Source organism: Myotis yumanensis, unplaced genomic scaffold, assembly GCF_028538775.1.
Source record: "Myotis yumanensis isolate MYYU_CA2020_CCGP unplaced genomic scaffold, mMyoYum1.0.hap1 SCAF_9, whole genome shotgun sequence".
Taxonomy (NCBI): domain Eukaryota; kingdom Metazoa; phylum Chordata; class Mammalia; order Chiroptera; family Vespertilionidae; genus Myotis; species Myotis yumanensis.
The window spans coordinates 84,905,354-84,933,016 of NW_027223760.1; the positions used below are offsets into that span (position 1 = coordinate 84,905,354).

Sequence of the window (27,663 nt, forward strand, 5' to 3'; positions counted from 1 at the left end):
CTGCAGCCCTCGGCACGTGTGTGTGTGTGTGTGTGTGTGTGTGTGTGTGTGTGTGTGTGTGTGTGCGCGCGCGCGCGATGGGCGTCCTTGGGCGCGCGCACACCTGTTCTCTTGGATCCACCAGCGCAACGGGGGCGCGGGAGAGACCACGTGATAGCGCCAGATCACGTGATAGCGCCGGGTCGGGTGACGCCGCCGCGCACGCTCTTCCGCCCGTTTCCAAGGTGGCCGCTAGGCGCCCTCAGCTGCGGAGCCCCGGGCCCTCGGGCGTCTAGGAGCCACTTGGGGGCCCAAGTCCCCTCCTCAGGGAGGCCGTCCGGGGAGGCCGGCGGCGCGGCTCGGCGGGGCGGGGCGGGGCGGGACCAGCGGCGAGGCCGCCCGATCGCTGCCCCGCGGCGAGACCGAGCGGGCGCGGACCGAAGTTTCGCGGGCCCGGAGGCGGCGGAGCCGTTACCGCGACGCACCGGAAGTAACCGAGGCCGGCGTCCGGGCCCGCCGCGAGCGAGTTCCCTCCGGTCGGCGACGCCATGGAGCCCGGGGCGGCCGAGCTGTACGACCAGGCCCTGCTGGGCATCCTGCAGCATGTGGGCAACGTCCAGGATTTCCTGCGCGTGCTCTTCGGCTTCCTCTACCGCAAGACGGACTTCTACCGCCTGCTGCGCCACCCGACGGACCGTATGGGCTTCCCGCCCGGGGCCGCGCAGGCGCTGGTGCTGCAGGTGACCGGGCGGCCGGGCGACCGGGCGGGGCGGGGGCGGGGGGCGGGAGGCCCCTTCCCCGGAGGCCCCTTCCCCGGAGGCCCTTTCTCCGGCGCCCCCTTCCCCGGAGCCCCCGACCCGCGCGATTTCGCCGCCCGTCCCTCCCTGCGCGCCCGGCCTCGGTCTCCCTCCGGCGCTGGCCTGGGTTCGCCGCCTGGGCCCGCGGGGCGAGTAAGCAGAGCCGCTGGTCGCATATCAAGTTGCTCTTCGGGGCAGCGGGCCTGGCGCTCGGCAGCCCGGGTGGCACCGCCGCACTTGGGTGTCAGTAGCTCGGCGCCCGCAGCGCTGGGCCCGCGGAGGCGCCGGGGCTGCCGGTCGGGGATGGAAGCGGGGACCTGCGCGCCCCGGGCCACGGCTGGAGGCGGCGGGGGGCCTGGTGACCCGGGGCTCCTATGAGTGTGGTCCCCTTATTTGAAATGTGACTTCCTAGGTCAGAAGCGCGCGTCCGAGCCTGTGTCTGTCCCAGGCTAAACGCATTGTGTGTTTGAGGTCCTACTGATACTCACCGGCCCAGTTGACTGTGCTCCTTGGAACGTAACAAGGAGTCACACTCGGCTGCCAGAGCCTTGGAGACACCACTGCGATGTGGGTATTTAATGAGGGAACTCATGTCGGCCTCCTTGTGACGCTGTGACATTTGAGAAGATAAAACACATCAGAGCAGAGAACGGTGCAAGGCCAGTAGGTGACAGCCTGTTGGGAGGCAGGCGATAGGCTTGGAAATCAGGCTTCACAGGGAGGTGGGACTTCGCTGGGACCGAGCCTGTTTGTAGGAACCGAAGAAGCGCTGGTGTGACCTCCCAGGTCCCCTGGGGCGCACACCTGTCCGCTCCTTTGCAGTTGTGCCTGCAGAAGAGACAAAGCGTGCGGGGTGAGCGACTGCAGAGATGACAGGGTCTAGCAAGGGGTGAGTGGGTGTCGGTATCAGAACTTCCGGCTGTTCCTCGCCCTCAGCGTCTGAGTGAGGGTGTCTGGCCGTTTAAACTCCATGGACGTCCCTGGGAAGTGGACACGGTTGAGTTTTATGTGGCAGGTGAGGGTGCCAATTCAGCAAGGTCACGTGATTCCACAGACTCGTCCTTGTGATTCCAGCTCTTCCTTACCCATCCCACAGTCGGCGGGCACCCTGTCCTCTAGGGTGAAGGTAGGTGCGGAGAGGAGGAAGGAGCAGCTGCTGAGCGCTGGTATGTGCTGGTTACTGTGGGAGGGGCTTCACATTGCAGGCGCCACCCGACCTAATTCTCACGCAGCCTGAAAGGTTGGCCTTTGCCCTTGTTTTGCCGATGAACTGACAGGTAACTCGTTTGTCTGGTGTCAGTGTATAAAGAACCTACTATGCTCCATGTACCCTTCCAGGCAGAGGGAGGGGACAGATGAATCAGATGACCTGAGGTTCCAGACTTGGGCGTCTGGGTTAATGACAGTGCATTAACTGTACTGTCATTTGAGTTTAGGGGAAAGGGCCAGTGTTAGACAAGTCGGATTTGAGATTGCAGACAGAAGCCCTGCCTACAGGCTGATGGGATCGAAGGATTGGATCTTGCAGGAGACAGGAACTGGAGCAATTTGAGGAGAGAAGAGCTGAAGGTGGAGGGCAGCCCTTGGGGCATGAGCAGGGGAGGGAGGGGAGAAGCAGAGGCTGTAGAGTGGGGGGGTGGGGGGGTGGACGGGTGAGTCTCACCAACACCAAGGGCAGTTCCAGCAGATGGTTGGAGGGGTGGTTGCCCAGGAGCCTGAACAGCCAGCACTCCCGGCAGTTGTCTGGGAAGACCCGGGTGGACCTGGGAGCTGTCCTTTAACCACAGGTCGGCATGGGCGGGCGTTGGGGCACGACGTGGAGATACTGGGTCAGCACAGATGCCCACTGATAGCACAGGCAGGCGGTGGGCGGCTGCCAGCACAGGAACATCGTCACCGGCGTGGTGACGGGCTTCCCACCCCAGAGCCGTGGCGATCCCTGTGAGGTAGACAGAGGTGGAGTCGCTGCGGGCACCTGACGTTATCTTGTCTGTCACCTGCACCGTGTCCCTCTCAGTGGGTCACCTCATCTGTCCTTCCTGAGGGTGCTGGACGTCTCCTCACAGGCCCCGAGGGCCGGGGTGGAGGACTGGAACGCGAGAGCTTCCCTCGTGCTTGGGCTGGTGCAGAGCTTCTCACACTTTCCCCCGAATTCTGAGGACCACAGCCTGGTGCGCAGCTTGAAGGACCCCCCGGGAGAGGCAAGCTCCTTTCCACGTAGCTCAGTGGTTTTAAACCATTGTCCACCACAGGCGTCTACCAGTGGTTCTCAACCTTCTGGCCCTTTAATACAGTTCCTCATGTTGTGACCCAACCATAAGATTATTTTCGTTGCTACTTCATAACTGTCATGTTGCTACTGTTGTGAATCGTCATGTAAATATCTGATATGCAGGATGGTCTTAGGCGACCCCTGTGAAAGGGTCGTTCGACCGCCAAAGGGGTCGAGACCCACAGGTTGAGAACTGCTGGTCTAGACGCAAGCGCAGACCTTCCCCACACGCCACGCGCGTCTGCAAAAAAAAAAGTTTTCCCGAAGTGGCAGCCTTGACCAACTTTAAGATCATTTTTCGTGAGAGTTTTCAGCTGAAAATATTCAAGAACACCCGAATTGTAATATATTTTTATAATATTCATTGCAAATTGATTTTTTTAAAAAATATATTTTATTGATTTTTTACAGAGAGGAAGGTAGAGGGATAGAGAGTTAGAAACATCGATGAGAAAGAAACATCGATCAGCTGCCTCCTGCACATCTCCTACTGGGGATGTGCCCACAACCCAGGTACATGCCCTTGACCGGAATCGAACCTGGGACCCTTCAGTCCGCAGGCCGACACTCTATCCACTGAGCCAAACCGGTTTCGGCACAAATTGATTTTTTAAATTAAATTCAAAATATCGTGGTGTGTGGGGATGGTTTCCGTTTTGGACGCGACGGGTGGCAGTTAACTGGTTAAGAAAAACTAGGTCAGCTGCCATTCCATTCATTTCGGATACTGTCTGCCCAGAGTCTGACCAGCCTGCACAGAAGCTGCCCAGGGGGTCAGGCAGCCGCTCCCACCGTCCCTCCCAGCCCTGGAGTCCTGGCCAGTCACCCCGTCGGGGAGAAGGGGCTGGAGGTCACGGGGGGCCTTTCCAGCCCCACAGTCCCGTGGTTCTGGAATGAGTGGAGGCTGTGGGTGCAGCGAGGAGTGGAAGCGGGTGGTCTCCAGGTTCTAGGGCTGTGTTTTCCGCTGCCACGTCTGTCAGTGCTCGGTGCTACCGAACGATTCTCCTTCCTGTCACTGGCAGGCCTGGCCGAGCTCCTCACCCTCAGAGCCGCCCGCCTGCCTTCCTCAGCGTTCTCCGGGTCTTGAGAGAATGTTTGTGCCGATTGGCACAGCTCAGCGCCTCCTTTAGTTCTGTCTGCATTCCAGTCCTTCGGAGGCTGACTCCTACCCACTTCTTAAAATTTTTATTTTTTATTTTATTGAGACATTTTGTAGAGAATTTTTAGGTTCGCAGCATAGTTGGACAGAAGTCCCACGTCACCGCCTGCGCCCACATGTCCAGCCTCCCCACTGCCATCACCCCCGGAGTCGCAGCATCTGTTACCGCCGATAAACCTGCACGCACGGCACGTTCCCGGAGCCCGCCGTGTGCACCGGGCTCACTCGGGGTTGCACGCTCCGGGTTGGACGGATGCAGTGACACGTACCCCCCACGGCCATCACACAGTCGTGTCCTGCCCTGAAAATCCCTGCGCCACCTGCTCCTCCCTCCTCCCGAGCCTCTGGCCGCCATGGGACTTTTTCCAGTCTCTGTGGTTTTGCCTTTTCCAGAGCTGCTCAGAGTTGAAATCATACAGGATGTAGCCTTTCAGACCGTCGTCTTTCACTTAATATGCACGTAAGGGCCCTGCATGTCTCTTCCTGGCGTGATCATGTCTTCATCGCGTCGAGTAGTCATAGTCCATGTGTGCCCGTCACTACTGAAGGTTGGTTCGAGTTCAACAGATGTGAATGAAGTTGCCGTGTGCACATTTCTGTGTGGGCTTTTGTGTTGAGCTCCTCTGGGTAAATACTGGGGAGCATGGCTGCTGGGGGTGGTGAGGCTGCCCCCACTTTCCGGGGGGGGGAATGGTGGCCCCGCCCCTGGACATGTGGTTCCTGCGGAAGGTGTGCCTTTGGTTGAAGGTCTGATTCAGGCCCCTCCTCCCAGGAAGTCTTCAGTTTCTCTCATAAGAAGGGGGTTCTAGCCCTCGGTCTGACGCACAGTGTGCATCCCCGCCTGTCCTGCCCGTTGTCAGGGTGGTCTGTGCTGGCTGCACTCCCTGGTGTGACTTGCAGAGGACACCAGCTGGCTCGCCCACGTGCTGAGTTCTGGGGGAGCTGTCAGTGGGGGTGCTCTTGCCCATGGCAGGCAGGGCACAGGGTTTGTTGAGTGAATTTCCGAGCTTTCCCAAGCCTGTGCAGGGAGCCCCCGCTGTTCTGGGGAGCGAAGGCCAGCTGGATCCCCCTTCGCTCTGCAGTGGGGTTGTTGGTGCCCACACCGCGCGCAGCCCCTGGGCAGCGTGTTGTCTGTGTTGCTGGCAGCAGGTGTGAGTGATGGCAGGTGGGCCGAGAGCTGGGCTGGGCTCCTGCGGGCCTCGGCTTGTCGGGCTGCACGTCTGAGGACTGGGAACTCCCCGTGGAGAGGCCCACAGCTGCTCGGTCGAGTCCAGTGCGATCTGTCCCCCAGCGGGAACGGCTGTGGGTGCTGCCTTTCTCTCATCCTGGGCGTTGCCACGTCTCCGCCGCTCATTGCTGGGTTGCGTTTGCTTCCAGGTGTTCCAGAACTTCGACCGCATGGCTCGCCAGGACGATGAAAAGAGGAGGAAGGAGCTGGAGGAGAAGATGAGGAGGAAGGAGGCGGAGGCTGTGGAGGCAGAAGCTGCAGCCTCGGGGGAGCAGGCGCCTGTCCCTGCCCCAGAGCTCGAGGTGGAGGTCAACACCACAGACGCGGCTGTGGCCTCGGGCGGGCCTGCGGAGCCTCACGGCCAGCTGCGGGACGCGCAGGAGGTGGCCCCTGGCTCCCGGGAGGCTGCAGAGCCACGGGCCTTGGACACGGGTGCTGCTCAGACCCCGAGGGAACCCCCACCTCTTCCCAGGTAAGCCCTTTCTCGCTGGACACGGGGGTGGGGATGGGGGTTTGTGGGAGTGGTTCTCACTGGGTGACAGCACCCTGCCAGCACCTATTTAGCTCCTCATGTTTGCAGGCCTAGTGACAGTGCTTTGCTTACACAGACGGGGCAGTGGCTGCCGCCTTCCTCTCTCTGTCCCTGGTGAGGTCAGGCCGAGTGTGCGGGTCACTCAGCCGTGAAGGCCCAGGGCCTGTGGGCTCCGGCAGTCCCGGTGGTGTCCCTCCCTGCTGGTCATGGCGGTACATGTGCCACGGTCCTTGGCCTCCCGGCACCTGAAGGGGCTGTCAGTATAGGGGGCCATGCACCAGAGTCCCCTTGGCGTGTCAGTGAGTGGAGGCTGTGCCCTCGCTGCTCCTCAGGGTTGAGTCCTGGTCTGTGAACTGATCATGCGCCTCTGCCCCTGGTGGGATGCCTGCCTGGGCTCCTGGTACCGTGTTTGGGAAATTCGTCCCTGTCCTGTCCTGACCAGGGGAGCCCTTCCTCTGCCTCAGCCGCAGCGTGCCTCCCCTCTCCTGCTGCTGCACCCCCTCAGGCTGTTCTGAGCGCAGCTCTTAGTGAGGCAGCACGTGGAGGCGGTGATTGACACTGAAGTGGACGGGCAGCACCAGAGGAGGCTCAGACAGCAGGTGGCGGCCGCGGCGAGGCCGGTGGCGCGGGAGGGGGCTGGGCGTGTCCATGGGACTCCAGTAGAGAAGGAGGGCCTGGAGGGGTCAGCGCAGGACAGGGATCCGCTGGCCCGCGGCCGAGGATGCTCCCGCGCAGGCAGCTGGGAGGAGCCTCCCCCTGCGTTGGTCCCAAAGCTGCCTCGTGGGGTCCTCATTGCTGGGGATATTCTCGTCGCATATTGAATGGAGCCTTTTAAAAAATAGACGTGTCCCAGCCCTGGCCGGTGGTCTCAGCTGGCTGGGCGGCGTCCTGTGCCCTGAGAGGTTGCCGGTGCGGTTCCCAGGCAGGACTCAGACCCGGGTGTGGGTTTGACCCCGGGTCAGTGTGTGCACAGGAAGCAGCCAGTCGATGCTTCTTTCTCATCAATGTTTCTATTTCCCTCCCCCGCTCCCTTCCTCTCTCTAAAATCAATAAAAGCACATTAGAAAAAAGAGTGTCGTTCTGTCTTCCTCGTGCTCGCTGGGTCTCTGAGGGGGGAGAGTGCCGATGGTCCCTGTCTGGACCCGTGCCCCCTGCTCCAGTGGTTCCCTTCCTCATTCGCCGCAGTCTGAGCTCCGTGTGCTGGGGGTTCCCTGTGTTTATGCTGCAGGGGATTTCTGAGCCCGGAGCCCCAGGCTTCTCCGTTTTCTCTCCGAGGTCCTGCCCTCAGACATTCTTCCCCTGCTGGGGGTCCGACCTCAGCTCACCCACACACTGTCGACAGCAGGAGGCGTGTTTTCTGCAAATGCCCTTGGATCCTTTTTTAGGGTTTGATTTCTACTCACATGGCTTTGCTCTAAATTGTTTAATGTGTTTGTGAAAGTCTCCATCATCTCTGTCATTTCTTGGCTGTTTCTGTTGACTGAATGGTCTCCTGATTTGGGCGGAGTTTTCCTGTTCTCCCCACACCTGGTAACTTTATGTTGGATGCGGGAGGTTGTGAATGCCTTATTGCGTCTGGATTGCCTTCGAGGGCTGTGGAGTGTTGTTCCTGCAGGCAGTGACGGGACTCTAGGAGCTCTCGGGGAAGCCTTGCTGGGCATCTGGATCCCCGCTGTTCTGGGCTGGTGCTCCCTCTTCCGAGACGCGGCCTCGGGGCTCTCCCGGACCTTCAGGTGTGCAGCGGGCCCTGCCCTCGGGCTGGTGGAACGTGGCCGTGTCCTGCCCTTGATGGCCCCGGGGACCTTGCTGGCTCCCTGGGGCTCCCCTTTTCCAGAAGTCTGTCCCTGAAGTAGAGAGGAGAGTGAAGACGGAATATCCAGTTACTTCTGTCCCGTTTCGTTTATTCCAGCATCACTTGTATCGGCCAAAGGGACAGTGCTGGACGCTGAGACATCCGCACGGTGTCCTAGGAGCGCAGACGTGGTGTGGGGGTGGCAGTTCATGTCCCTCAGCGAGCACCATCGGGGGCGCAGGGTGGTGCTGTGGCCTCAGGGAGGCTCTCCCGGGCGGTCAGCCCCGGAAAGGTGGGGCGGGTCCCCTGGGACGGCAGCTCAGCCTGTTTCGGGGCCTCCCTAGTGGCCTGTTGGGGTTCGGACTGGCCTCGCTGCCCCACAGGCACCAAAACCCTTTCTTATAGTAAATCTCTGAATATATTTCTTCTGGTTCTGTTTCTTTGGTTCAACCCTGACTTAAATATTCTCATGATAGAATATCACGTGAGAAAAGCAGGCTTCGAACTAACAACAAATTTGGAAAACATTTAAAATTATACAGAGGGAAGGCATGGAAGGAAACATTATTAATAATGGTGGAATTGAGTGTTTTTCATTGTCATCTTTGTCCCTTATGTTTTCTAATTTTTTTGCAATGAGCATACATTTTATTTTACTATTTTTTGTATTATTTTTATAACTTCTAAAAACTTTTTTAAAAGGGGGTTTGATTTTGATTCTGAGTAGCCGTGAGAATGGCTGCCTGGTTGTGGAGGTTTTGTAGAGACCGCTCTTCTGTTCTTGGGCCAGCGCTGAGTCCTGGGCAGCCTGAGCTGTTGGTGAGGCCCCAGCTTGTTGGGGGGGAACCTCAGGGGGGCACGCACCAGCGCCCGGGGCAGGGCCTCGGCCCTCAGGAGCTCACGGGTTTTCCGTGAACATCGCAGGAAGTGGCGGCCATGTCTCCGAGTCCCACCTGGGTCGGAAAGTGGGCGTGGAAGCAGCCTGTCCTGCTCTCCCCAGGTGGTGCCAGGTCCCCTGTCAGTGCCCAGGGTCTGCACCCTGTAAACTGTGAGGCAGTTACTCTTCTGATGACCACACACAAGCTCTGTCGTCCGGCACCCTGTCCAAAAGCCAGTTCCCTGGAACCAGGTCTGAGACGCTGGCTTCCACTGGCTCCTGTCGGCCGCCCAAGCGGGAGGCTCTGCCAGCGCTAGTCATGGGCAGCGGCCACTCGTCTCGTCCCACTGTCCTGTCACACGCTTGTTTGATTTAAACAAATTCAGCAGAGGCCCTGCGGGAAATGCAGTAAGATAATAAAAGCGTGTGCATCTGTATTTTACATACATTTTTAGTATAAGCCGTATTCACTGTGTACACTTTACACAAGAGTTCACTGTTGGAATGTTCGTGACTGACAAGTGTGGTCCCATAAGGGCCATCGACAGACAGGACACTCCGCCCACCCAGCTCTGGCTTCTCTGCCCGTCCCCTCCAGGCCTGCCGACCGCAGGGCTCTCTTGTACATATAAACCACGCATGTGGCACTTTGGGGTGGTTTAGGGGATGTTGGAGGGAAATCTTGATTTGAGCTACGCCCTACCCCGGCCCAGGGCTTACAGGGCCCAGTTTTATTCCTTCGAGGGGAGTCTGGGCTCATGTGTCCTGGACACACAAGAGGGCACCTGAGAAAGTGCTGGGCTCCGCCCGGCTCCCAGCTCCACGTTGTCGTGAGGACATGGTGACAGGTGATGCCCAGGGTCCTGCTGGGACTGCCCGGACCCGTGCCTGTGCCCAGAGGATGGTGGGTGCTGTGCCGAGGGCAGCAGGAGAGGGACAGCCAGGCGCCTCTCAGCGCTGCCAGTGCAGGCTGCCCGGCTGGTCCGCGGCTGCGTCGTCCTGCAGTTCACCGCTCGGCCGGCAGGTGTCGCTGCAGCTGGTGCTGGGATGCGATGGAAATCTACACAGGCTGGGCCACCTCTGGCTTTGCCTTTATAGATCAGAAACAATTCTCTAACAAAGAAGATGAAAGAAAGTAAATGGCTGCCTGGCAGCTGGGCTGCCTGAGGGGCGCTCTGCACTGTGATGTGCATGGCGTGCACACTCCCGGGAGCAGGCCACAGCGCGTGTGATGGCTGCCGGCTGAAGCCTGGCCGACAGGCTGGTCAGGAGGCTGCTCCGTGTCCTCGTGTCCGCGTGGCAGGTCCCAGGTGCCCCTGGGCACAGTGTGCAAGAGGAGCTCAGGTTTCCTCACGCCTCCTCCCGAGTGGGCACTACTCACGGCCCTCAAGCGCCCAGGCCCAGCTCTCAGCAGAGCCCTCCAGCTCCTCCTCCCGGCTGCCCCCTCGGCACGTGTCTCCTCGCCATCTGTTCTCAGCTGGGGAGGTAATTCTGAGCCGGGTGTGAAGTGCCTTTTATGATTGGTTTAGGAGCTTAACATTTTTAATATTATTATTGCTTTCAGAGAGGAAGGGAGAGGGAGAGAGAAACATCAATGATGAGAGAGAGTCACTGATTGGCTGCCTCCTGCTTGTCCCCTACTGAGGATCCAGCCTGTAGCCTGGGGCATGTGCCCTGACCAGGAATCAAACTGTGAACTCCTGGTTCATAGGTTGATGCTCAGCCACTGAGCCGTACACACCTGCCAGGCTGCGTTTTTGTTTTTATTTGGAATTCACTATTATCATGTAGCTGTTCGCTTCCTCCCAGCAGAGGTTAGCCTGGGCACTGACAGCACTGATGTACGTGGAGCTGCTTGGAGACTGAAGCTGTGAGGCACGGTGAGCTGCTGCCCGATCCCGGGGGCGGCTCGGAGCGTGGGAGAGGACAGTGTGAGGATCAGCGGCAGTTCTTCCCCGAGAAGTGTGTGTTTCAGGGTGTGAGAAGTTGACATGTACAAGGGTGACGTCCTTGTGTGGCGCCACCATGTGAGGGTGGGGCCAGCATTGTGGGCGCGGGGCAGGGCCATGGGCGCGGGCGGGACAGTGGGTGCGCCCTGTGTGAGGAGAGCAGCTCCCAGTGCAGAGAGCCTGCTCAGCACTAGACAGCCAGCTCCCCGTGAGTGCTATCCTGTCACACCAAGAAGGCCTTAGGCCAGCTGGCCTGCTCCCGTGGGAAACAGCGTGCACCCACCGAGGATGTTTTCATAGAATCTGATCACAGACGGCAGAGCCGGAAGAACGCGCCGGCCCCGCGCACCCACGCCAGCCCGTGCCGCCCTGCCCTCCGCCACCCGCCAGTGTTTCAGTGCCTGGTTTTCTGGTAATGTCCCAATTTTCATAACAGTGATGACAGTGTGTGTAAATCTGCAAATAAGGCCCCAGCCAAACATTGCTTGTAGTTGACCCTCTATTCTCTTTTATTCCCTCAAAATTCATTTGTTTAAAAAAGCAAGTGTTGGCCCATAGAGTTTCTACAGTCTGCGTTTTGCTGGCCTGTGGTGTGGTGAGCTCGCTGGGGACTTAGGGTAAATGTTTTTGAAGGGTGGAGGAAAAAAGGAGACATACGGAATACCCTTTGTAATACTTTAAGCAATAAAAATAAAAAAAAAAGAGAAAGTTACAAGTGTGCCCTGGCCAGTGTGCTCAGTGGTTAGAGCGTCAGCCCATGCACCGAGGGCCCGTGGGTTCGATTCCTGGGCGGCCACAGACCTGCGTTGCAGGTCTGATCCCCGGCCCCAGTCGTGATGCACATGGGACGCAACCGGTTGATGTCTCTGCCACATCCATGTTTCTCTCCCTCGCTTCCTCCCTTCCTCCCTCTCTCCCACGCTCTTTAAAAATCAATAGAAAAACAGCCTCGGGTGGGGATTAACAATAAAAAAGAAGTTACAAGAGTGTGTGATGAAAGTGAGTTCTCCCTAAAGGCAACCGTGGGTCATGTTTTCTTTTGTTGTTGGGGTCCAATCCCAGCGGGTCCAGGGATCCCCAAAGGTGTGGACGGAGTCGGCGAAGAATGAACGACACGGAGACAGTGTTCAGTTGATCAGCAGCCTAGCCAGGTTCTCTAGCCAGGATCTCCAGCCAGGTTCTATCCAGGTTCTTTTGCCATGTTCTGTCTAGGTTCTCCAGTGAAGTTCTGTAACCAGGTTCTGTCCAGGATCTTTTGCCATGTTCTGTCTAGGTTCTCCAGTGAAGTTCTGTAGCCAGGTTCTGTCCAGGATCTTTTGCCATGTTCTCTGGCTAGGTTCTGGTTAGGATCTGATGTTTATTGTCTTGTTACATGCGTATTTATACCAGCCGATTTTAATCCTGTCAATTTCTATTACAAAGGTTAGGGCGTTTCTTATCTCCATTCCAGGGAGTAAAGATTATGTAGCTTAACTACCCGCCTGGCACTTAATTAAGGGGTTGTATCCCCTCCCTAACCTCAGGGAAAAATCCCCACCAGGGGAAACAACCTTTCTCGGAGAGGTGACCTTGGTTAAAACACATGGCGCTAAAGAGAGCAAACATATTAAGAACAATATGCTATATATGCCAGGTCCCTTGAAACATATGCTGTGCAGATGTTTCTTTCCTGCAGCGACTGTGTCAAGCAGCAAGGATGGACTGGCTTCCGGCATTTTGTAAACTTGTGTTTTATAACATTTTTCACGTTGGCCCATGTTTTCCTGTCACGTGATTGCTGTGTGTGGACTCTGTTGCGTCCATGGGGGACAAGCAGTAGCAGGGACCTGTCTCCTGCTGCCAGCGTGTGGTGGGTGTGGCTGGCCTTTCCCCCACGGCACTGGCCCCTGCCCCTGTCACAGTTGGGAACCCGCCCAATAAGCTCAATATTCACGGGGCTGTCCCAGCGGACTCCTGGCTGCCTGGGAGGGAGGTTTTGGGAGGGCCTGGGCGCACCCACGCGAGGGGACGCTGACGGAAGCAGGACCTTTTGCCCTCAGAGCATCCCCCGTGGCCGCACGTCACCCCGAGTCCCCTGGGGAGTGTGATTAGGTTGTTCCTGGCCTGGCCGTCACCGCGGTGCTCCGTGAGGGTGCTGCCGTGCTGCTGGAACAGGCACATGGACATCTGGACAGGTTCCCGGACGGCCTCCTGCGTCACAGGGCCAGGCTGGGCCATCTGGTGGGTGGCAGCCAGGCCGGGTGCCCTGGCCCCTTTCTCGGCCACTGTGAGCTTTCACCTCGTTGGCTTTGTGGGAAACGCCACGCCCTGTGTGTGTGCTGGACACGACTGGCTGTGCAGGTGACTGTATTTTTCTTTTCCTCTCTCCGTTCACATCTGTTTCTGTGTTGGCCATTCTTCCCTGAAATGCATCCACCACTGGAGGACGAGACCTGCCTCTCCCTCCCCCAGGCTTTTTTTGGAAATTAAATTTTCTATGAGAAAATCTGTTGAAATTTTCTTTGGGACTACGTTAAATTCGTGGTTCGAGTCAGAGATTGACATGTCTGCATTGAGCCTTCTGTATTCAGTCTGTGTTGCCTGTAGGATTGTGGTTTCATTCAGTCTGTGTGTGGTGGGGTTTCCAGCCGTGTCTCAGGCGGTTTCCTTAGATTCTCTGAGGATGCAGGCTGTTTGGTACTTATTGTAGCATTTTAGTGACAACAGCATTTGGAAGTAAACTGCATGTTTAACACTTAGAACCTTAACCGCAGCCGCATCTCTTGGTCCTGCGGCCGCAGCCCAGTGTGGGCTGCAGGCGTCAGAGGCTGGGAGACACTTGCTGAGCCCCAAGGCAGGGGTGCCCTGAGTCCCCAGGTCTGTTTATTATGCGTCTTTAAGACACTTTCCACGTTTAGATAATCCAGGTGCCCCAAAACGTTGAAGAAATCACACAGAGACTTCCCCTGCACCCACTCCCGGCCTTCCCGCGTCAGGTCCTGCTGCAGCCACCCGAGAGCCTCATTCCAGCGTGTCCTTTCTCCTGGGCCAGGTGTGGCCTCCTCCCTGCACGGGGCCACCTCCTCCCTCCATGGAGGCCACCTCCTCCCTGCACGGGGCCACCTCCTCCCTCCATGGAGGCCACCTCCTCCCTGCACGGGGCCACCTCCTCCCTGCACGGGGCCACCTCCTCCCTCCACGGGGCCACCTCCTCCCTGCACGGGGCCACCTCCTCCCTCCACGGGGCCACCTCCTCCCTGCACGGGGCCACCTCCTCCCTGCACGGGGCCACCTCCTTCCTCCACGGGGCCACCTCCTCCCTGCACGGGGCCACCTCCTCCCTGCACGGGGCCACCTCCTCCCTGCACGGGGCCACCTCCTCCCTCCATGGAGGCCACCTCCTCCCTGCACGGGGCCACCTCCTTCCTCCACGGGGCCACCTCCTCCCTCCATGGAGGCCACCTCCTCCCTGCACGGGGCCACCTCCTCCCTGCACGGGGCCACCTCCTCCCTCCATGGAGGCCACCTCCTCCCTGCACGGGGCCACCTCCTCCCTGCACGGGGCCACCTCCTCCCTGCACGGGGCCACCTCCTCCCTCCACGGGGCCACCTCCTCCCTGCACGGGGCCACCTCCTCCCTGCACGGGGCCACCTCCTCCCTGCACGGGGCCACCTCCTTCCTCCACGGGGCCACCTCCTCCCTGCACGGGCCACCTCCTCCCTGCACGGGGCCACCTCCTCCCTCCACGGGGCCACCTCCTCCCTGCACGGGGCCACCTCCTCCCTGCACGGGCACCTCCTCCCTGCCTGGGGCCACATCTCGTCAGTTGGACTTCTCTTTGCAGCTGTCCCTGACAGGGTGGTTTTCTGTGATGTTTCCTGTGGCTGACAAGTTACTGTTTCTCCTTTGTAGCAGCTGAGTGTCTAGTGGGGAGAGGCTCAGTAAACATTTTGTTTCTCCTCAGGGGTGCCCACTGCTAGCACTGGCGCTGGGGCGGCTGTTCCTGCCCTCTGGGCTGGGATTGTGCTGTGAGGAAGGGCTCGCTCACGCCTCCATGTGGAACGGGGCAGGCGTCTTGGTAGCACCCACCCCTTTGAGGAGGTCAGCTTCTCAGCTCAGGACCAGGCTGTTCCTTCCGGGACCAAACCTGCTGGTAGAGTCGCCTTTTCCCCCTCGGCCCTGCCTCTGGGGTCCCTGGCTCCCCGGCTCCCTGGTCCCCTCGCCGGGCTACCTCCCGCAGAGCTGGCCTTGCTCCTGGCCGCACTCCGACAGGTGCCTCCTTTCTGGCGCAGGCAGTGCCGGTTCCTCCTTCCAGGCCTGGGCACACCCGTCCCCGGTCGGCTGGGGACCATCAGCGGCTGGTCACGGGCCAGTGGTTTGTGGCCAGGACAGAGGTGGCCCAGGCTCGCCCGTCAGCCCTAACCCTCCCCCCCCTTCTCTGCCTGGGCCTGGGAGGCCCACCAGCCCTCCCGCCTCCCCAGCTGCCTCCTTTCTTACTTTGCCCGTTTCTGCGTCTCCTCGGATGCTGAGCTTTTACTCATCAGACCCTGGTCACCTGCAGCAGGACTTGGACTCCCTTAAAAGGGACGTTTCGGTGTCTGATGCCAGTGTCAGGAGCAGGCAGGGTGGGCTCGAGCCACCCCGCTGTGGCCTGTGTCCCCGTGTCGTCCCCAAACCACCGTGGGCCCGGCTGGTGAGCAGCAGAGTCGCTCTCCCCTCGAGGACAGCGTCCCCCAAGCTGACAGCCTCCCGGGGGGCGAGGCCGGAACTTGTGAGTTGGAAGTTGGATGTAAAGTGGGGGCTTCAGGGTGACATTGGGGTCCTGACAGGACTGGGTGGGGCTGTCAGGATGGGTAGAAACTCAGGGCTGTGACTTTGAGGTTCACTCGGAGGCCAGGTGAAAACTGGGGTGAGTCACCTCTGTGGGCACATGGACGCCCCTCGGGGCAGTAGCTGGCTGCGGGGGCGGGGGGGTGAAGGGGGCGGGGGACAGGGACGAGAGCTGGGCTGTGGCTGCGGCGTCTGGTCTGTGTCTGCTGAGTGGGTGGTGCGTGTCCGCATCTCGACGTGACCACCCACTAGGCTGTCTCCAGGCTCTGCTTCCACCGGGGCCGGGGCCGGGTGCGCCCTCCCGCCCCCCTGGACGTTGGAGTGTGGTTTTCTCCGTCTCGGTACTGCTCCCTTCGGAAGTCGTCTGGTGATTGGAATCGTTTCCTCATTGTGGGTGACGAGGAGTAAAGAATGCAGTTAAAAGACTAAGAATTCCGCATTCTTCAATGGTTATATTTATGGAACAGATGACCTACTTTTTGTTTTAAATGTATATCTCACTTTTACATAATGGTAAAAAACTGGAGTGCCTCTTTCCCTTGTTAAAATAATTAACACGATGTAAGGAAACGTCTCATGCAGCCAGGTCTCATTTTTAGTCGCTTGGGGAGTTCATAGTAAACACCGGTGTGTTCACGTTGGCGGAGCGTCTGATCGGTGGTCAGAGCAGCGAGCACGTGGGCACGTTATGCGAGATCCCAGGTACCCTGCCTCCTTTATTTCAGGGATAGAATTACTTATTTTTTTCTTGTTGTTTTTTGTTTTTGTGAATCCTCACGAGAGGATATTTTTTCCATTGATTTTTAGAGAGAGTGGAGGGGAGGGGGAGAGAGAAAGAAACCTCAATGTGAGAGACACATCGATTGGTTGCCTCCCACACGTGCCCTTGACTGGAATTGGACCAGTGACCCTTCAGTCCGTGGGCACTCTAACCAATGAGCAACGGGCCAGGGAGGACTGGGTACATTTGATTGTAGTGATAAGTCTAATCTTTTTTCCCTATTTAAAATTTTTTTTTTTATTTCAGAGAGGAAGCGAGAGGAAGAGAGAGAGAGGCATCAATGATGAGGGAGAACCACTGATGGGCTGCCTCCTGCACACTCCACACTGGGGATCGAGCACAAAACCTGGGCATGTGCCCTTGACGGGAATAAACCCTGACCTCTGGTTCACAGGTTGACGCTCAGCCCTGAGCCACGCCGCTGGCCGACAGGGAGCCATGGTTTTGTTTTATGACCTCAGGGTGTGAACACGCCGGTGCTCCGCACCCTGTGGACACTGCTCTGGGTGCTCGCATTGTCCACCTGGGCCAGCAGCAGCCTGTCAGGGACCCTCTTCGTCTGAATGAGGGTCTTGCTCTGGGGTCCGGACGGCTCCAGCTGCCGGGCCTGGTCCTGTGGGTGAGGACCTCGCTGGGGAGGGCTGGCGGCAACGCTGAGCCGTGGTGCCAGCTGTAGGTGAAACGACTGATGCTGGATTTTAAAAAGAAACTCACAGGTAACAGCATTACCCAGGAGGCTTGAGCCACGCGTGGTGTGTGTGAGGGGCTGTGGCTGGGCTGGCACCTGACTTGTGGTTCTTCCTCAGGGGACAGGAGCAGTTCCAGAGAAACCCCGACAGCTACAACGGAGCCGTGCGGGAGAACTACACCTGGTCCCAGGACTACACCGACCTGGAGCTCAAGGTGCCGGTGCCCAAGCACGTGGTGAAGGGCAGGCAGGTAAGCGGCTCCCCCAGCCGCTCCGCTCGGGCACAGGTGTCCCCAGCACCCCCCCCCCCCATCCACGCCAGCCGGGTGTGGGACCCCTCGCCCCGCCTCCTGTGCTGGTGGCTGCACTTGAGCTTCGCTTGTACGTTGCAGTCTCTCGGGTCATGGCGTTCAGTCTCCACAGAAGACAAGGTGGGCAAGGCTGCTTCACAGCGGGGAGCGCGTGGCCGGGGCTGAGCAGCCGAGCGCTGGAGGGACAGGTGGCCCCAGGGCGGTGGGGGACAGGCGGGCGGTGTTTTGCTCGGCTGGCGCTGCTCAGGCCCCGTCCCAGCCGCCTGGCCGTTGTGGGGCGCGGGAGGGCGCAGGGCTGCTCCGGCTCGGGGTGTGGCCAAACCTGTGTGGGTGGCACCGGGGCTGATGCAGTGGAGGCGTTTCTGTGACACCACGGACTTAATTTACACTCGCCTCCCTTCATCTCTACAGTTTGCATTTCCCTCCCCCGTGGTGTTTTTCCACGGCATCTCATTATGCTGTGACCTCCTTTTAACAATTCTCGTCTCCGTTTCTTGGTGACCGGAGTGTTGGTCGCTGAGAGCCGGCGAGCTGAGTGCAGCTCTGGTTTGCTGACCTCAGGGTTTCTTGGGGCTGCCGCTTCCTTCGGGGCCGCGCAGCCGTTCCCAGGGGCCTCCGCAGCGACCCGTCAGCAGTGTGTATTTTTGGTCTTTGTCCCTGGCACCTACCAGGTGCCATCCTGATGGCGGTGTGACTACAGCAGCGCGCAGGGGGTTGGGGGCAGCACGGGGTGCAGGGGGAGGTGGGGCCCCGAGTGTGGGGTCCTGGTTCTCTTCTCCAGCAGCTGCAGGAGCCACAGGCGAGAAACTTGCCGCCTCCGCCCACTGGTCTGTGGCAGGGGCCTGCCCGAGGGCGGAGGCGTGCAGGGCGGGTGTCCTGCTCACAGGCAGCCCTTCCGTTGTGTGTCCTGGTGCGTCTGAAGGAAGCTTCTCCAGACGGAGCTTGGGTCTCCAGCCGTAGAGACGTGGCAGGTCTTTGCTTTGTCCACTCTGCTTGCCTTCCTCGGTAGCCATGGCGACCGTGATGTCAGCCAGCTGGTTACCAAGCTGGCATTTTGCAAATCCTAGGGTATGATGCTGGAAAGCTGGCCTCCAGAGCGTTTTAGTGTAAAGTCTCATTGCAGGTGAGAAAACTCCCAGAGGTGCAGACTAGGCCACACCCAGCCCCCTTTCAGCCTGGGCCACACTGACCGGCAGCGGGTCCCTCTCCTCGCGCTCTCCTTCCTCTAGGGGGTCCTGCTGACCGGTGAGGCCCTGCGGCCCTGGCTCACGCTGTGCTGCCGCCCTCCATGCCCTGGGAACTTCCAGAATCACACCGGCCTCTGGGCATGCCCTGCCTGTGAGGCTCAGCCCCTGCTCGAAGTGCTGCTGGAGTTTGTGCCAAAAGCTCTTGGAAAGCTCGTGGCTGCATCAGAAGCTTGGGAAGGCCCTGCCGGGGAGCTCCTGATGGAGCGGCCGCAGGCTGCACTCCTGCGTAGAACGTTTTTAAATACATAAGACGGCTGTTCGGGGTCTAGCACGTGTACAACCACAGGGCCGTCTGTCCTGTCTGGACCGGCCGGCCTGCTCGCCATCACGGCAGGTTCCCTGGGGCCTCTGGCGGGTGTTTCGTGCGTCGCCATCAGCATGAACCTCTATGGTCCCTCCCACCTTCAGCACAGACCTGTTCCCAGTCCAGGCCTGGGGGGAGCTTTCTGAGTCTGGTTGGAAGCAGCCTGGTGAGTGGGTCCCCGGTGTGTAATGAGCTTTGGAGGAGCTCCGTCCCTGGTCCCCGCACCCCCCCCCCCCCCCCCCCCCCCCCCCCCGCTCCCTTGGGGCTGCCAGGCCCACCGGACGGGCTACAGGGCGGAGGGAGGGTGAAGTGGGTGAGATGTGGCAGCGCCCGCACTTCTGGCCGAGGCTTCCTGCCTGGGTGCTCCCCGGGCTCTGCCTGCCTTCGGCAAGTCCCCAAAGCCGAGGAGCCGCGGGAGCCCACCATGCAGAGGCTCTCGCTGCTTCCTGTCCTCACGCCATCACGTGCAATGCCCTGCGTCTAGGTTTTTGGTTTCCTGCAGTTTCTCACTGCCTTTTCTTTCTCTTGTCAAAAATAGTGAGCTTTCCTGGCAACTTGAGAAGTTCTAGACCCCCAGGTGCTTGCTGTCTGGCAGGCGCTTTCCTCCTGAGCTCCCCGGGGGGAGTCTCCCCTCCAGCCGCTTGCGCCTCTCGTTCAGGTTGCTGTTCAACCCTCCTGGTCTCTGGGTTTGCAGTGTCCTGAGATGTAACTGACAGGAACACAGTCAGGACAGGGTGTGTGACTGGACCTGCTTTGTATTGAGAAACTAGAGGCCCGGTGCATGAAATTTGTGCACAGGTATGGTCCCTAGGCCTGGCTGGCAATCAGGGCTTATGGGGGCCTTCCTTCCCCGGCTGCTGGCTGGGGCCTTCCTTCATTCCGCGCTGCCCCTTGGTGGTCAGCACACATCATAGCAAGCGATCGAACTCCTGGTCAAACTCCAGAGGGGACACTTTGCATATTAGCCTTTTATAGAGAGATGGTGGCACAATTAGTGACCATTGTCTTCCTGTGAGGAGACCTTTAAGATCTCTCTCAGCCCCACGCAGAGCTGCCCGCCTTTGGGCGCCACGGCCAGGGCTGCCCGCCTCATGCCTGCCAGTCGGTGCCTTGTGCTCGCCACTCGGGTCCTCCTCGGTCTGTTTCCATCCTCGTAACTTCCTCACAGTGATGCGGGGTCAGGTGTCTGGGTGCCGGGTGTGGTTATGTAGTTTGGGTGCAGGCCACCGTGTCGGGAGATTTCAGCCTGTCGGCCTCCGTGGCCCTCCCGCCAGCAGCCGCTGTGGTCCCCCAGCCGGGAGGCACGCTTTCCTTCCGCTCTGGAAATTGTCTAGTGGCCGCCACAGCGTCCGCAATGCAGGCTTGGCCTGGCCTGGCCTCTGCCTTCATCCGTTGGCCTTTATCTTCCGTGTCTCTGCTGAGGCCTGTGTTAGCCACTGCATTTTAGTTCTGAGCTCTTTTTGCCCGACGGTTCTTATATTTCATCCTGGTTCTGTAGAGACGGCCTCTCCGCAGACCTCGCTGAAGGCACACGTAGGAAGCGTGTTCCACAGCCTGTTTCCTGACGAGCTCTGCAGGGTTTGCGTCGTTCCTCTCCCCGACTGTGTCCACGTTGCTGGTTTCCTCCCAGGATGCAGCCGCCTCCCTGTGGGGTTTTGGTTGAGGAGTGTGTTTATTCCCCAGCGAGGGTGCAGGCCGGGCGACCGCTGCGCTGAGTCGGGCCGAGTTGGGGACGGTCGCCCTCGTCACGCGCAGGCCCTCCGCCGGCTGCTGGGCTTCTCCGGGTGCTGCCCTCGTGGCCGTGGCCCACGGTGGTCCTGTCCCTCCCGCCCTCCGTGCCTGCTGACCACAGGGGAAGCCCAGGGGCTGGGGGCTCATCGCCCTCTGTCCGTGTCCCGGCCTCCGCTTCCTCCCCGGCCTCATCTGCGGCTTTTCTTTGTGCTCCGTCCTGTCGTCTCCGGGGGTCACAGGTCAGGAGCGGTGTAGTCCCAGGGCGATTTCCTCACCGGGACTCCTGGTGTCTGCTGTCGGCGCCTGGTGCCCGTGTCCAGGAGCAGGACGAGAAGCTTGCCCAGGCTTGGAACTGCAGCGCTCTCTGCAGCCTGCGGAGGGCGGTCTGTGTACCTCGCTCCTGCGCAGACAGGACCTACGAGGCCCGACCGGCTCTGGGTGTTGGCTGCAGTGCTGGCCAGTCGGGGAGGCCTGTCGGCCATGGTGGTCGGATGGGGGGCGGGGGGGGCTGAGCAGTCTGGCTGTGCAGAGCCCACTGAGTGGAGTTCTTTCTCCTGGAGCTTGGGCGCCCCCCAGCCTGCGTGTGGAAGGTCCCTTCGCCCCCAGGGTCTCCCCACCTCCCCGTGGGGTAGAGTCAGTGCTGCTGACGTCACAGTCCTGTGCCTGAGCGTCTTGTTTCAGGCCTTTCACAGGCGTCGCGGGCAGTGACCAGGGGAGGGCTGTCCGGGGCCGTGCGGTCAGCTCCCATGTTGGGCAAATGTTACGAAAAGGTGACCACATCGTAAAGCACCAGGTTTTAGGATTTAAGGAGCAAGTGAAACAGGCAGGTCCGTGTGCTTGTCCTCTTCCAGTTACTGACCCGGTGACCTGGGCGTGGGGCCGACCGGCTCGTGTGGGCCTCATGGGTCGGAACCAGAGGAAGGGCCAGGAACGCGGCTTGCAGAGCGGTTTCCCAGGGACAGGCACTGAACCCCAGCGCCTGGCCTCAGGTGGCAGCGGCCTGTGGAGGGACAACCAGGGTTGGTCCTCCTGCCACAGAGGCTTGTGGAGGGAAGCAGCCCCTCCCCCTCCCCCTCCCCCTCCCCCCAGGTTCGGCTCTTATTGGAGGTGGTCACGCACCGCCTGCTCCAGTGCGGGATTGTCTCTGCAGGACGCCTGGTGACCCCAGGATGCCCCGCCGTGTTCTTTCGCCCCCTCCCCTCCCCTGCCCTGCCGCCCCCGCCTGCCCTCCCGCCCTCCCGCCCTCCCCGCCTGCTGTCCCACCTCCCTTCCCACGGACTCGGCTCTTCTCCCCCTCAGGTCTCAGTGGCCCTCAGCAGCAGCTCCATCCGCGTGGCCGTGCTGGAGGAGCGCGGGGAGCGCGTCCTCATGGAGGGGACGTTCACGCACAAGGTCAACACGGAGAGCTCTCTGTGGAGCCTGGAGCCTGGGAAGTGCGTCCTGGTGAGTGGGGGCTGTGTGCCCGAGACCGCACCCTCGGGCGGTGTGGAGGCCGGAGGTCCTGTGACTGACGTGCTGGGGACGCTTGGGACCTGACTCAGCCCTGGGCTCCGGGCTCCGGGACGCTGTGCTCTGCGCTCAGGCGGAGCGGGCCCCACGGTCGCAGTCTGGCCTGTGGCCGGCTGGTTTGGGTCATCACGGGAGCCTCGCGGGACCTCCGCTCCTGGTCCTGTGGCTCGGCCCCGGGGGACTAGGGTGGAAGGGCCCGCTGTCCTCGCCAGCCCTGGCCTGTGGTGGGACTTGGGGAGCAGGATGCTTGCAGGGGGAGGAGGCCGAGGTGGGAGGTCGCCTGGTTGTCCAGTGACACGTGTCCTTAGGAGGAGAGGGGAATTGGAGCCGGCAGAGGGGACCCAGACGGGAGTGAGTGGCGGTGGGCAGGGCTGGGGGCGTGTGGCCTCGGGTGTGCGGCCTCCAGGATAGAGAGGGAACATGGGAACCCTGGGACAGGGCGGGGCCTCCCAGGAGCCTGCCCCCAACCTCCATGCCACTTGCCTCCCAGCTGCCCTCCAGAGCCCGGGCCCCAGGCAGCCCCGCCAGGCGGGGGCGGCAGCTAAACCTGGTGACAGTTCTCGCCTCCCTCCCGCCCACACACAGTGTTAACGAGGCTTCGTGATTCCCGGTTCCTGGCTCCTCCTCGTTATGGAGCCTCCCCGCGCTCCTCAGCCTCCTTGAGCCCCTCCTCGCAGGGCGGGCGCCGGCCTCACTGCCCACGAGCTGCCGAGGCGCGGCCGTCCCCGCCGACGAGATGCCCTCACAGTCACTGAGGCCCGCAGCCGCACCGGGTCCGCTGACCTGGTCGGTGCGTCTCACTCGGGGGCTGCTGGGCCCATGACAGGGTTTGCACAGGCGCGCCCTCCCCTTTGTCACAGCGCTCGAAAGGGGTGGCAGGCTGGCTAGTCCTGGCTCCCCCGCCCCAGCTGCCACCTTTTTGCGATATCAGCAGGTCCCTGTCCTCCCGACACTGGTCGTTCTCCGTCCGTGCTGACTCACCCGCACTCCCCACGTCCCTGTCGGCTTTCTCGTGAGGACGAGGCTCCCCAGCCGAGCAGGGGCTCAGTGGTTAGAGCAGGGGCCACGGCTGAAGGCGCACAGGTTCAGTTCTGCTGGGGGCGTGCAGGAGACAGCCAACGCTGCCTCTCTCCCCCTCCCACTCTCTCTAAAATTCAATGGAAAGCTCTAGCCGGTTTGGCTCAGTGGGTAGAGCGTTGGCCTGTGGACTGAAGGGTTCCGGGTTCGATTCCCATTCAAGGGCACATGCCCAGGTTGTGGGCTCAATCCCCAGTAGGGGGCGTGCAGGAGGCAGCCAATCAATGATTCTCTCTCATCCTTGATGTTTCTGTTTCTCTCCCTCTCCTTTCCTCTCTGAAAGCGATAAAAATATATTTTAAAAAGTAATAAAATTGAATGGAAAAATATCCTGAGGATTAAAAAACAACAAATACAGGTTGGATATGTCAGCGTGTTGGTGAGTGCAAGGCTGTGGTGGAAGTTAGGCCTGGAATGGGGGGGGGCCTGTGGCCCTCGGTGCTCAGGCCTCGGCCCCTCCCGCCTCTTGGTGGCCTGGTCTGTGGCATTGCCCCAGGCCCAGGCCCAGGCCCGCAGGGAGAGCGGAGGTTGGAGTTTCAGGGTGGGGTGGTGTCAGAGAAGCCTCCTGGGGACTCGGGCTGCAGGCGGGCGGCCCTCGTAGTGGATGGAGCATCTCCTCGTCTGCCAGCCCGGCCCGGCCCGGCTCTGCTCCAGTGGCTTAAACCCCGGGCACTGCCCTGAGGGGCCAGTACTGGACTGGCGCACGTCCTCCACAGGAGTGGCCTGAGCTGAGCAGGCTCCTGCCCGTCATCCTCATCCTTATCCTCGCACCCCCCCCCCCCCCCCCCCACACACACACAGACTCTCACGTGTCTTTTTGGCCCAAACTTGAACCAGGGGCAGCTATGGGGAGCGTCGTCCGCTGGGCAGGCTGCCTCCCTGAATAGGAGCGAGGTGTGTGACTGAGGAGGGGGGAGTGGACTCAGTCCCCAGCACAGACGGGCGGGGTGCTGTGTTTTCTTCCACGTCGGGTTCAGTGTCGTCATAGATAGGGGCATGAGGGGGGGGTGCGGGGAGCCCTTGACACCTGCATGGCTCAGCGCTCGGCCCTGACCCCGCAGGCAGGACAAGGGTCTGGGCTTGGGAGCAGAAGCGGGCAGCGGAGTGGGGTGGCCAGGAGGGCGGTGGGTCTGTTGGAAGGAGCTCTTGTTGGGGGTTGAGCCTTTGCGGCGTCCCAGGGAGGCATGATTGGCAGGGACAGGTGGGGGCGGCCAGTCATGGGGCGGGGGCTCCTGGGCATGTCCCTCAGGTGAGAGTGTTCTGGGTCCTGGCGCCCAGCGGGCTCTGTGAGGACCTGGGGGCAAGGGCCCCGACCCCCCACACTAGTCCCCACACTGAGCCGCCCGCCCACCCCAGGTGAGCCTGAACAAGGCGGGTGAGTACTGGTGGAGCGCGGTCCTGGAGGGCGAGGAGCCCATCGACATCGACCAGATCAACAAGGAGCGCTCCATGGCCACGGTGGGTGAGGAGGAGCACGCCGTGCTGGACCGGCTCACCTTCGACTACCACCAGAAGCTGCAGGGGAAGCCCCAGAGCCACGAGCTGGTGCGTGCCTCGCCCGCCGCCGGGCTGGGTGGCTGGCCACGGGTGCGGGGTGGTGTGGACTGGGAGGTGTGGGTGTGGATGGGACGGGCAGAGCGGGTGTGGACGGGGTGGGGTGGTGCATTTGCTGAGGGCACGACTGTCCCCTGCGTCCTGACTCCGGCGGCTCCAGCTGGTCAGCTGGTCACCCCCCAGACAGGGCGCACAGTTCACACCTGGTCGGAGCTCAGGTGGCAGGGCCGCGACGCGCCCGTGCACAGACCCAGTCATGTGGCCTGCGTCCCCAGCTCTGCAGGAGCCGGAGTGGGGGGCAGGCCCAGCCCGGCCGCAGGACCAGGGCGGGAGGTCCTCCCGAGTCACTGTGAGTGGTCAGAGGCCTGAGGGTCTGTGTGGCCGAGGCTGTGGTGAGGCGAGAGGACGTTGGCGACAGGAGGGGTCACGCTGAGCGGTGGAGCTGGGTGGCCGGGGAGAGGATGAGTTAGATGAGTGCAGCCGTCCCTTATGCATGGGCGCCTATAACCGCGGTCGGCACGGAGCCGGTGGGCCTTTCCTCCCATGCGGGCTCGCCTTCCCCTTCAGGGCGCACTTTCCGCTCCTCACGGCGTCCAAGTGCCAGCGTCACCGCCCTGCCCTGGGCATCGAGGGGAGGATCAGGTGACTGGCACAGCCTGTGATGCCTGACGGTTGATCTGACCCCCGAGACGTGGAGACGCTGGACAAATGGACGCGTCCCATCTGGGCGACGGAGAGGGACAGGGAGGGACCTCATCACCCACTCAGAGCAGCGCACGATTTGGACTCGGGTGTCTGTTTCTAGACTTTTCCATTTAACGTACTTTAGACCGCGGCTGACCGTGGTGACGCACCACGGAACGGGAAACCCTGGGTCCGGAGGGCCCACAGCCTCCCTCGGCTCTCACTGTCCCGAGGGTTTAGGTGAGGAGGGTGCTCCTCAGTCAGTGCAGCGCCAGGTCCCGCATGGAGGTGGCCACACTGACGTGACGGGTGAGCTGCCGGACACACGTGGGCCCTCCCCAACACTGCCCAGATGCTCAGGGTCCCGCGTGTCTCCTGGGGCCTGACTGGTGCTGTGAGTGCCCTGGTCCCACCACCGGGGGCCTGTAGGTCTGTCCGTCCACCCATCCGCCACGTCCTTACTGCACGCAGTGGGGTTGGGTTGGTGGGTCACACGCACCAGGACCCTAAGAGCACGAGGTGGGTGGTCCCCTGAGCTGGACGGGCCTGTCCTTCCTCCCGCATCGCTGAGCCGCACCCGCTGGGCCGACAGGGCTGGGGCTGACGGAAGGGTCACAGCAGCTGCTGGTCGTGTCATCGCTGAGCTCGCCTCTCGTGCTTGAGCAGAACTTGCTGTGGCCACCAGACGACGAGCAGTCTGGGCACTGGCCCCACGGGAAGGGCCTTGCGCAGTTGGTGCGGACGCTGGTGTCCCCGCCCTGTGCACGCAGCGAGAGGCAGGATTCCTGATTGGCCAGGGATGGCGGCCAATTGGGACGACTGTGAAGACATGCCTGGGCGGCCCGGGGGCTGGTGGAGGGGGAGCAGGGACCTATGGCCACAGTCCTTGGGCCCTTGGATTTGGACAGATTCCTGGTGGGAAGGGCCAGCAGCAGCACATGAAGACGCAGCCCTTGGCGGTGACAGACCGGGGTCGGGGTCTGCATGGAGCTCGGCCTGTGGAGGCTCAGTTGCCCAGGCGGGCCCTGGAGGAGGAAGCGCGTGTGTCCGTCTGGGCCGGGGTTAACCTCCCTGTCTGTTTTCTGTTGTAGAAAGTCCATGAGATGCTGAAGAAGGGGTGGGACGCTGAAGGTTCTCCCTTCCGAGGCCAGCGATTCGACCCGGCCATGTTCAACATCTCCCCGGGGGCTGTGCAGTTTTAGTGACGAGACCCTCGCCCTCGAGGCTGGAGGCGGGCCTGGCGTGCCCTCCTGGGGACCTGCTGTCTGATGCCCTCCCATCCCTTCTTTCAAGGGCCTGTGGCCTCGGCCTTGCCTGCCTCTCTAGACGCTCAGAGCAGGGCGGGGCCGCCCGAGGGTGCTGGTGGAGCAGGGCCCGCAGCCCCCCCCCTCGCTGCTATCTGTAGCTCTGCTTGCTGTTCTTGTGCCGCGGGAGGCGGGAGGCGGGAGGCGGGGTGGGTGACTCCAGGAAGTTTGGGGACTTGGCCTCCCTTGCTGGGCGAGACATTCTCAGACGGGCACCGGGCACCCGGTCCTGGGTGCTGCTCTGGACGTTGGAGAAAGTCCTGTGGCCGCCCACACAGCGGGTCCTCTGACCTCTGACCGCTGACCGCTGCCCTGTCCCACCACCCTGCACCTTCCTTTTTGGACCTGGTTCCTGTCGGAGTGAGCTGAGCGGCCGCCCATCCCTCTCAGGAACCCCGACCACAGCTCTGCTCCCACCACCTCGGACCCAAACCTGCGCTCTGTCTCGCAGGCCACGTGCCCATCGGCAGGACCCGGCCTCCCCCACTGGAGCCTGGAGATGCGGAGCCTGTGGCAGACAGCCCTTCTGGAGGCTCCCACGCTGTGTGCGTGGGCGGGAGCTGGTTCCTCGCCGGCGTTTCTGCTCAAAGGGCAGCTCCCCTGGGTCCCTGTGATGCCGTTGGCAGGGGGCAGACGGTGCTGGTGGCCCGAGCCCTGACCGCACGTGTCACCGGCTGGTCCTGCACCTGCGGGGACCCCTCCTCAGGCCCAGGTCTCTGTGTTGTCCCTGTGACAAACATTCTCGACATGTTCCTCTGCGCCCCCCGAGGGGTCTCCCCTGAGGCGAGGTGGGTGCGTCTGCGTCTCAGTGATCTGGGAGACGGGGACCAGGACTGGTGGCTGTCCTCCTGGGGCCTGCTTTTATTTTCCGTGTCCTGTCTTTCCACCGCGCCGCTGTCAGCGTCTGGGAGGGGTGCTGGTCACAGCAGCAGCTCTGCCCCTGGCTGCCCTGCAGCCGCTGCTCCTGCCTGTTTTCTCTCTGCAGACGCAGCAGCAGCAGATGGGCCACGGAGCCCGGCGAGGCCCGAGGACAGGACCGTCGTCTGCCACGTGGGTTTGCAATAAATGTGTTTAAACA

At 61.2% G+C, this 27,663-nt stretch overlaps 1 protein-coding gene across 1 annotated transcript; it reads left to right on the top strand.

Moving 5' to 3' along the window:
- Positions 1-225: 225 nt before the first annotated feature.
- Positions 226-27,663, top strand: NUDCD3 (NudC domain containing 3). Its single transcript, XM_070424897.1, has 6 exons — positions 226-719; positions 5,585-5,907; positions 16,983-17,115; positions 21,757-21,900; positions 24,400-24,588; positions 26,373-27,663. The coding sequence occupies exons 1-6, from the start codon at positions 528-530 to the stop codon at positions 26,481-26,483; spliced, it is 1,092 nt and encodes a 363-aa protein (XP_070280998.1). The 5' UTR covers positions 226-527; the 3' UTR covers positions 26,484-27,663.